This window comes from Triticum aestivum, chromosome 1B (assembly GCF_018294505.1).
Source record: "Triticum aestivum cultivar Chinese Spring chromosome 1B, IWGSC CS RefSeq v2.1, whole genome shotgun sequence".
NCBI lineage: Eukaryota > Viridiplantae > Streptophyta > Magnoliopsida > Poales > Poaceae > Triticum > Triticum aestivum.
This window is the reverse complement of record NC_057795.1, coordinates 518,467,493-518,476,622: the sequence shown is the minus strand read 5'-3', so window position 1 is coordinate 518,476,622 and position 9,130 is coordinate 518,467,493. Positions and strand designations below refer to the sequence as shown.

At 45.6% G+C, this 9,130-nt stretch overlaps 1 protein-coding gene across 28 annotated transcripts; it reads left to right on the top strand.

The window, feature by feature from the left end:
* The first annotated feature begins 1,629 nt into the window (after positions 1-1,629).
* Positions 1,630-8,564, top strand: LOC123135998 (coatomer subunit epsilon-2). Of its 28 annotated transcripts, XR_006466521.1 has the most exons (7): positions 2,432-2,850; positions 3,069-3,105; positions 4,230-4,382; positions 5,234-6,834; positions 6,925-7,255; positions 7,504-7,684; positions 8,132-8,564. XR_006466521.1 is itself a non-coding variant. In XM_044555289.1 (5 exons), the coding sequence occupies exons 1-4, from the start codon at positions 2,705-2,707 to the stop codon at positions 7,204-7,206; spliced, it is 387 nt and encodes a 128-aa protein (XP_044411224.1). In that variant the 5' UTR covers positions 2,432-2,704; the 3' UTR covers positions 7,207-7,255; positions 8,132-8,564. The 28 variants fall into 28 exon arrangements, 3 of the variants coding, with proteins under 3 accessions (XP_044411206.1, XP_044411224.1, XP_044411205.1); XR_006466530.1 differs by lacking the exons at positions 2,432-2,850; positions 3,069-3,105 and adding an exon at positions 1,630-2,048 and having other exon boundaries at positions 6,633-6,834; XR_006466513.1 differs by lacking the exon at positions 2,432-2,850 and adding an exon at positions 1,630-2,048 and having other exon boundaries at positions 4,230-6,834.
* The last annotated feature ends 566 nt before the right edge of the window (positions 8,565-9,130 follow it).

Below are 9,130 nucleotides of genomic sequence, written 5' to 3'. Positions count from 1 at the left end.
GGTTCGGGCCCTCTCTATGGAGGTAATACCCTACTTCCTGCTTGATTGATCTTGATGATATGAGTATTACAAGAGTTGATCTACCACGAGATCACAGAGGCTAAACCCTAGAAGCTAGCCTATGATTATGATTGTTGTTGTCCTACGGACTAAACCCTCCGGTTTATATAGACACCGGAGGGAGCTAGGGTTACACAGAGTCAGTTATAGAGAAGGAAATCTACATATCTGAATTTCCAAGCTTGCCTTCCATGCAAAGGAGAGTCCCACCCGGACACGGGACGAATCTTCAATCTTGTATCTTCATAGTCCAACAGTCCGACATAAGTATATAGTCCGGCTGTCCGAGGACCCCCTAATCTAGGACTCCCTCACCCCCCCCCCCCGGAAAGTTATTGGGCCTATTAGGCCATAGTGGAGGAGAGGAGGCAGGCCACGGGAGGTGGCGCGTGCCATCCCTTGCCCCAATCTGAATTGGACAATGGGAGGGGGTGCGGCCCCCCTCTTTCCTTCTCCCTCTCTTCCATCCCCTTTCCCCTCTCCGTTGATTGGAAGGAGGGGGGTCGAATCCTACTTGGACTAGGATTCCAAGTAGGACCCCCCTTGGCGCGCCCTCCTTGGCCGCCGGCCTCCTCCTCCGCCTCCTTTATATACGTGGCCAGGGGGCACCCCAAAGGCACACCAAGAATTCTCTTAGTCGTGTGCAGTGCCCCCTTCCATAGTTTACTCTTCCGGTAATAGCGTCATAGTGCTTAGGCGAAGCCCTGCGCGGATCACATCATCAACACCATCGCCACACCGTCGTGCTAATGGAACTCTTCCTCGACCCTCTACTGGATCAAGAGTTCAAGGGATGTCATCGAGCTGAACGTGTGCTGAACACGGAGGTGTCATATGTTCGGTACTTGGATCATGAAGACGTTCGACTACATCAACCGCATTAACCAACGCTTCCGCTTTTGGTCTATGAGGGTACGTGGGCACACTCTCCCCCTCTCGTTGCTATGCATCTCCTAGATAGATCTTGCGTGATCGCAGGAATTTTTTTCAAATTGCATGCTACGTTCCCCAACATGCGAGTCCTCGACAAACGATGGAGCAAACTGGCTGTCGGACAGGACAATGGCCTGACTAAGATCTTGTGTCTGCGTGATCATGTCCTACAATCATAGCACACATTGACAATAAGCAGGAGCATACATGTACATGGTTCATCACTATCATAGCAAGCACATGCTTCATCACTATCATACTAAGCACATATGGTTCATCGCTATCATACTGAGCATACCGGACAATCTATGACCATGAACATACATCTACAACAAACATCATGCTACAAATGGACCACCAATTGAACATATAAACCCCTCTAGCCAACCCGCCATACCAGAGCCATCGACGTTTTCAGCGAATCCTGTACGCTCGATTTACCTCGCTGGCGTTTTCACCATACCTTCTGTCGACCTGGTTAATATCTGGACGGTCGTTCTTCTGTACACCGCATAGCCGAGCTAAAGTCACTGATGCATGGGCCAGCCTTGCACGCGGGCTAGCCTTGCAGCGACGGCGTGTGCGTGCATGTGTCCGTGTGAAAGACTTGGGCGATCGATCGTGGGTTGCCAGGGGTGTTCGTGGATTGGATGGGCATTCTTTTACTGTCCTCGTTTGCACCCACCCGTGAAAATATCTCCGCTCTTGCCTTCTCTCCTGTGCTCTCTCCTCCCCCGATCCCCTCCTTCCCTACCGTCACGCCGCCGGCTCCATGCAGCGGCCGACGCGGCCTTCTCTCCCCGGCGCTCGAGGTGCAGGTCACCGGCATCACTCGCCGCGTGCCGTGGTTCTGGATCGGGTGCAGATCTTTGCGCTCCCACCTCTCCTCCTCCTCTCCCTCTCTCTCCCATGCCGCCATCGTTGCAAGGAGCAGGGGACATAGGTGCCAAGGACAGGAAGCAACGGGTTGGTCGCGGTGGGCTTGAGCTGCTGGGGAGATGGAGGAGGCCGTCGTGGTTCGTCATGGAGGCGGCGCCGCCGGCAAGCTGGTTGAGGTACGTGTCAGATCTGTTAGTCCTTCATGGTTGTAGTTCGTTCTCCTCACAGACCATGTGTTTCTCATTTCCTCCCTCAATGTGTCGGGGAATACATCGTTACTACCTTTGAACATATAAACCCCTCTAGCCAACCCGCCATACCAGAGCCATCGACGTTTTCAGCGAATCCTGTACGCTCGATTTACCTCGCTGGCGCTTTCACCATACCTTCTGTCGACCTGGTTAATATCTGGACGGTCGTTCTTCTGTACACCGCATAGCCGAGCTAAAGTCACTGATGCATGGGCCAGCCTTGCACGCGGGCTAGCCTTGCAGCGACGGCGTGTGCGTGCATGTGTCCGTGTGAAAGACTTGGGCGATCGATCGTGGGTTGCCAGGGGTGTTCGTGGATTGGATGGGCATTCTTTTACTGTCCTCGTTTGCACCCACCCGTGAAAATATCTCCGCTCTTGCCTTCTCTCCTGTGCTCTCTCCTCCCCCGATCCCCTCCTTCCCTACCGTCACGCCGCCGGCTCCATGCAGCGGCCGACGCGGCCTTCTCTCCCCGGCGCTCGAGGTGCAGGTCACCGGCATCACTCGCCGCGTGCCGTGGTTCTGGATCGGGTGCAGATCTTTGCGCTCCCACCTCTCCTCCTCCTCTCCCTCTCTCTCCCATGCCGCCATCGTTGCAAGGAGCAGGGGACATAGGTGCCAAGGACAGGAAGCAACGGGTTGGTCGCGGTGGGCTTGAGCTGCTGGGGAGATGGAGAAGGCCGTCGTGGTTCGTCATGGAGGCGGCGCCGCCGGCAAGCTGGTTGAGGTACGTGTCAGATCTGTTAGTCCTTCATGGTTGTAGTTCGTTCTCCTCACAGACCATGTGTTTCTCCTTTCCTCCCTCAATGTGCCGGGGAATACATCGTTGCTACCTATATTACTGGCTTGCAAGCTTTAAGAGGGAGATTTTAATATGTTGGTCATTCACATCTCTGGCCATGTGTGATGATTTTTTTTTTGTTAATGGCTAATGCTTTATTTCAGAGAACCAAATCTGTACCATGCCGCCTCACCCTCTCAGGTAATTGTTTCACCCCTTTTGATAGTGTTTTAGGTATGTCCTTGTTGTTCTTCCCTAAGAGCTGCAATTTTCTACCCTATTTGTTTACTGCTTATTATCGTGCTAATTCCTTTGTATTCCTGTTTTTCCGGGTGTCGTGTTTGTGTGTTTGTTTTTGTGGCGCTGCTTATACGTGTGACTACCGTATGATTGTATATATATGCTGAAAAGTAAAACAATTTTTCCTTGGCACAATATATAATTTGCAATGAGATGGTAGTACATCAGTGTATTTACAGGAAAAAACAATGGTCGTATATATGCTGAAAAGAATTAAGCCTGAAAAGAACATTCATCTACTATTTCTTGATGTATGCTATCGTATATTACATCCCCCCAATTGACGAAAATGAAGTTCAGGGGCATGTTTTTTTATATATGCTTGACTTAACTGGAGCTTAAAATTTGTCATTTGTTTAAGTACCAATCTGATTTATTCTTGACTCTTGATTGCTGCTACTGGAACTGAGGGATGTTGACACGTGTAACAAAATAGTTGAAAGATTTCATACCGACGAGGCTCTTGAGACTACAAACATTTCTTCACTCCTTATACGAAAGGATTCTGGGACTAAGTTATATGATTTTATAATTTAGTCTGATTTTCCTTCTGTTAATATGTGCTCCTGTGCAATTTTTCATAGGCTTCTTTTTCTTTTTTCTGGTTACGATATTACAAAGCTGAGCAATAGTTTCTCTACTAATATAGCTTGCGTGAAAAACATCCGTCTTTGGGATGCTTTTGCGGCGTGTGTAACTGCCTCACATTAGCCTATGCTTCTATCCGAGTTGCTTACTACTAAGACCATAATAGATCATGCTTTTAAAAGGTAGTCATTCATTCCAGGAAAGTGAAAGCTTGGGTGTAGCTACCAAAGTTCCATTGAAGAAAATGATAATGTACTTATAATGCATTTCACTTGATTGAAACAGTTTACTCATTTGTTGCATGCCACGCCAACATTTTATTCCTGTAGGTAAACATAAGAAAATGAGTGGTGATGTGTGTCACCCCAGTTAGTTTTTCCCCAGATTTCTTTGATATACTGAAATGCTTATATTCATTACTTTGTGCGACTTTGAAGGAAGGTGCGATCTCCAGCCTGAAGGACTGGCTGATTGATTCAGCTATAGGAAGCAATCCTGTTCCGCGATTGATTGCTGGAATCATATTTATGCAAGAGCAAGACTACACACGAGGCTGTCAAGCACACACATACCAAAGGAACTCTGGACATGTTAGTTTTATTTTTCCGTATGCTTTTAGATGGTTCAACCTTTCATTAATCAATTGATTGTTGCAAATCCCGCCTTCTAAAGATGGTGTATATATTTCAGTTTTTTTAGTGTCCCACCCAGTAGCTCCCGCCGATATTGTCTTTACATTATTATTCTCTGTGAAATACCACTTTTAGCTTTCCTGGCACATCATCTTGCTCTGTAAAAAATTGCACCGGTAATTTCCATTGCCATTTAGTGGTTCTGAACTTGGAGAGACTAACTCTAATAATATTTGGTAGTAGATGTTTTTAGTTCCTTCTGATGAACATACTGATTCAAAAATTTAAGATATGTTTTGCTTAGTACAGTAAAGGTTGGAAATCATTAGAGAGAAGCAAAAAAGAAGGTTTTTGCGCAAGATGAATGGACTCTTAATTTCTCATGCCGACTGTATGTGGCATTGCCACTGCAGGTTACACACTTCACCCAGTCCACCTACCTACATTCGTCTATTTTATTAAATGTAGAGGAGAAGAAACTTCGGTTGTGTCGTTCAATGTGTACCAGGATATCAGTATCCAGATCAGTGGTTTTCAGTTCTTTGTGCTCTTGCTTATATTTCAGAGTTTATATTTTGGGACTTAGTTAAGTAGATTAGTTTTGCCCATTGTTTTCATTAAACATATATGTCAGACGCATGCTAGCCTAACACCTTTGGCAGCATCTGTCATGCCAATTTAATGCTGCGGATTACACTACACATATACAATGTATGCTAAGATAGCGATCGGATAACAATAGTATGCAGGCTATTTTTCCTCCCTGCTGCATCATGCTAATGCAAACCGAGTTGGGTTTTTCCTCCCAGGTCCAAGATAGAATCCAGGTTCAATGTTTTGATCATACAAGGCAACTATATGGGTTATAATGAAATAGACAAAAGTACCATTTATCCACAAGATTGATCCATTCATATGGGGCAGCGTCAGATGCTCTCTGCGGATCAATCAATGGTAAATAAAGGCATATTGTATTTTCTTTCAAAAAAATCATCGAGGAAACATATAGAGCTTTATGTTCGATTATGTTCACACCCCTGAACCCAAACCCTAAGCCGAATCAGGCGAGCTCTCGTTGCCGGATTGCTGGCCAATCGTCCGGTTGGCCTCCACGTCAGTTCCGCACCGCTGCCAACGACCGCCGTGCATTGGATTCGGGTGTGGCGTTGGCTGGGAACCGTACGGTGTTTGTCTGACATGCCGTCCGCACTGGGGGTTGGTCGGTCGACTCCAGGTATGAGCAGCTCCTGAGCTTGATGGCTGGATGTGTGCACACATGTAATGGGGCATCATGGTCATGTTGCTTGGTGTGCAGAGATAACCTCATTTTGGACCAAAAAGAGGGGCAATGACTCTGACAACAGGCTGAAACAATCATGTCTTGAGCAATCAAGACAGCCTTGGCTTGTGGGACTAAACAGAGCTGAAAAAGTCGGTGTCAGCGTTGGACTTGCCCTTAGAGCCTACCCTTACCTCTGTTGTAGCCTGCTCAATATTGTCACTGATGTTGGATGATTTGTTCTTTGGACGGTCGTTCTGATGAGTGATAACCAGGGCAGTTCTCTTACACTGTGATGGTAGGTTATGGACCAAGAGATGTGGGTGTTGGCTTTGAAGATGAATGACATATTAACTGATAGACTGCCATCAAATGAAGTACGGTACAAATTGTACTACTTCGTTCGATCCATATTAACTGACCCACACTTAGTACAATCAAATGATGAAATCATGTTTGATAATGATGAGACATTCAGCAATGACTACCTACTACCACTGCCTTCATATCTTGGTCTTTCCATCTGGCAGTAGATACAAGACTCGGCCCTCGGCCTAGCGTTAAAATACTAAGCAAGTTAGTTAAGTTGAGCATTATTGATCGGCCTGATATATGTTTTTTCTGTTCTAAGGCAGAAAATTGGCGTCGGAGAAGTATAGCAGATCATAAAAACTATTAGGTCATTTTATTTTAAATGCCATTTTACTGCGACGCGAATTTTGAGGACATGCGGCCACCCGAGATCGTTATCTTGTGCGTCCGCAGCGCGTCGTGATCAGCAGCTAATATAGCATCTCCTGCCCACACGCAAATACCGCACAGTGTTTTCCTTTCTCACAGCACAGTGTTTTCCTTTTTCACAACGGGGATACGTCCACTATACGCTCTCGCATGTGGGCCAACACACATTTATTTGCGTACGAATACAGCCTTGTCCGTTAGCGACTCGACACACTGGGACGGCCGTTCGGTGGTGTGGTCATAAATGCCCTGATGTTTGGTGCACCATCATTTAGCAAGCGGGTGAACCGTCCCTCGATCTATAGCACTGTACATCTTCTTGAAGCCTCGAGCTGGTGGAGGCGCAATGGGGGAAGATGGCATGGCTTCAGCAGAAACAGAGAAATCTAGGTTAGCTTGTCAGGATCCATATGAATCCTCTTGTTTTCTCAGCATGATAGTGCTAGACGATCTCTAATCGATCCCCCCTGTCTTCCATAGCATGTATACGATTATGGGGAAAGCAACGGATCTGTGTGCTCAAGAGTATCGTGGCCTTGTGGGGGACTGCTAATTACCCCGATTCTGTTGTTTTCGGCATCGATTCGGAGAGGCTGAGCATGCTGCGAGAGGTTACTGAGGACGACCCCAGTGGCATCGATTCGGAGAGGCTGAGCAGGCCGTGTTAATTGGAGCAATCAATTCATCATGGGTGTGGTTATTTCGGTGCAGGGGGCTGGGCGTATTGATGGTGCGCAACACCCTCTCTTATTGGTGCATTGAAGTGAATGGCGGCCGACGACTAGGCGATGACTTCACTCTCTCTAACAAAGTACGTGTTTGCAGCTCTTTCCTGATTAGAGACAGGCTAATTACGGTAGGGCGCTCGCTCAAGACCAGGCTACAATGCTTATTATCATGTTCTGATATTCTCTTGCTTACTATATCTTCGTACCATAGGTTTAAAGCTTAATTCTACTTTTCTCTTGATGAATGCTTAGTCTCCTAACAATAAATAGTATTCAGCCTTCTTACATGTGTTGCTTCATTTTGATCTTACCAAAACGAAACTAAATTCAGGACCACCCCCTGCTATCCAATATTGCGAAGAGCTTGAAAGGTACTGTCACTAGGCAATGAAGTGAAGCTCTATCAGCACCATGTGAATAAGTTGTTTGCCATGTTCTGCCGCAAAAAACCAGATATCAAATACTATGTCTGCACCATCAACAAAACATTCACAAAGCCATGCAAACGGATGGTAAACTCCTTCCTTCCACTTCATTGAAAAAAGAATCATCTTTACTTATACCTCACAACTAAACTACTTACTTGACTAATCATCAGAAGTACAACATGCGGTATGCTTTTGATTCACCAAATTGACTTTATTGCGAAATATTGAAAAAACTGTATACACTGCTATTAGCACCAGCACAACAATTCTCATCAACTTGCTACGTGTAACTTTAGAAACTAATATTCATATAGTCTGATATACATGTTTTCTTTCTACCATACATACAGAAACAACCGATTTACATCTTATGCTCCACGTAAGAAGGAATGTAGCATGCTCTGCACCCTTCTTTTGCTTTCTGCCATTATTTACTGATAACTGTTCTCACTATCTATATTTAAACCTTCTTAGTGTAAGAGTGACAAGACACTCTCCAATCCATTCAATTAATTCCTTTTTTCTCACCAGTATTTTCAGGTCAACTACAACGAAAGCAAACTAAAAGATTACATGACCCAGATTATGATACGCTCAACGTCAGGCTTGCAAACAGTGTTCTACACGCCAATTGTCGCATCATGCTAGGAACCGACAAGAGAGCCACGGTAACAACCAACTGGTCTAAGTTCCGCCGTCTTGCAAAAATTCATGAAGGAGACATTTGTGCATTTCGTTTCAAGGTCACCACAAAGCAGTGCCTGGTTCTCATCATGCATTGCCTTTAGATGAACCATCGACAGCAATGGAAGTTGTATCTAAGTATCATCTAGCATTCTAAAGACTACTAGACAAGCTCTGTAATAGGATGAAACCTTCCTCTGTTTTTCGACGATGCTATTTGTTACTTTTGAACAGCTACCACCTATGATTTTACCTATATAACCTTTGCTGTTGTTCCTCATTGATCTATGAATATGCAGAATGCCACCCTTATAATTTTCTGTTTTTACTACTTTCTCTGTTTCAAACATCGAGTACTCACCAGCAACAGCAAATATGCTAAGGAAGGAAGAGGCATGCCCTACCTGGCAGCGTCCACCTTCCACTCAAGGGACAAGCACTATCATTTAGCACAGACTGTAATCATCATTTAGATTTGTTTCTGAGTTTTTCTATCACCACTCTTACAATATTTGGCTTGCTGCTGGCCTTTGTGCCATTGGCGCAACGGGTCATCTAGTAGCTACAAAGCACAGATCTAAGCACGAATCAACTCAAGCACAAGGTTCAACTTCAAACTCTACTACTAATCTAGCCTACCACATGCTTAAACATCTAGACCTACCACTAATTGCAACCGCAGCATAGCAATCAACCATATCAGTTCATAGATAAGACCACTAATCAACCATGCACCTAGATCAAACCCTTGATGCAGCTGAGATCTAGCTAGAAGGAACGGAGAGAAAGGGGGATTGAACTCACAGAGGCCATGGTTGTAGCTCGAGGACGAGGGGGCGGTCGTGG

What these genes read in the sequence shown, in the direction of transcription:
- LOC123135998 (XM_044555271.1), top strand. Translation starts at nt 1,903, where the DNA reads ATGCCGCCATCGTTGCAAGGAGCAGGGGACATAGGTGCCAAGGACAGG. An exon ending in CCGCCGGCAAGCTGGTTGAG is followed by an intron (nt 2,049 to 3,068) that starts GTACGTGTCAGA and finishes GCTTTATTTCAG; the next exon opens with AGAACCAAATCTGTACCATG. An exon ending in ACCAAAGGAACTCTGGACAT is followed by an intron (nt 4,383 to 8,131) that starts GTTAGTTTTATT and finishes TTTTCTCACCAG; the next exon opens with TATTTTCAGGTCAACTACAA.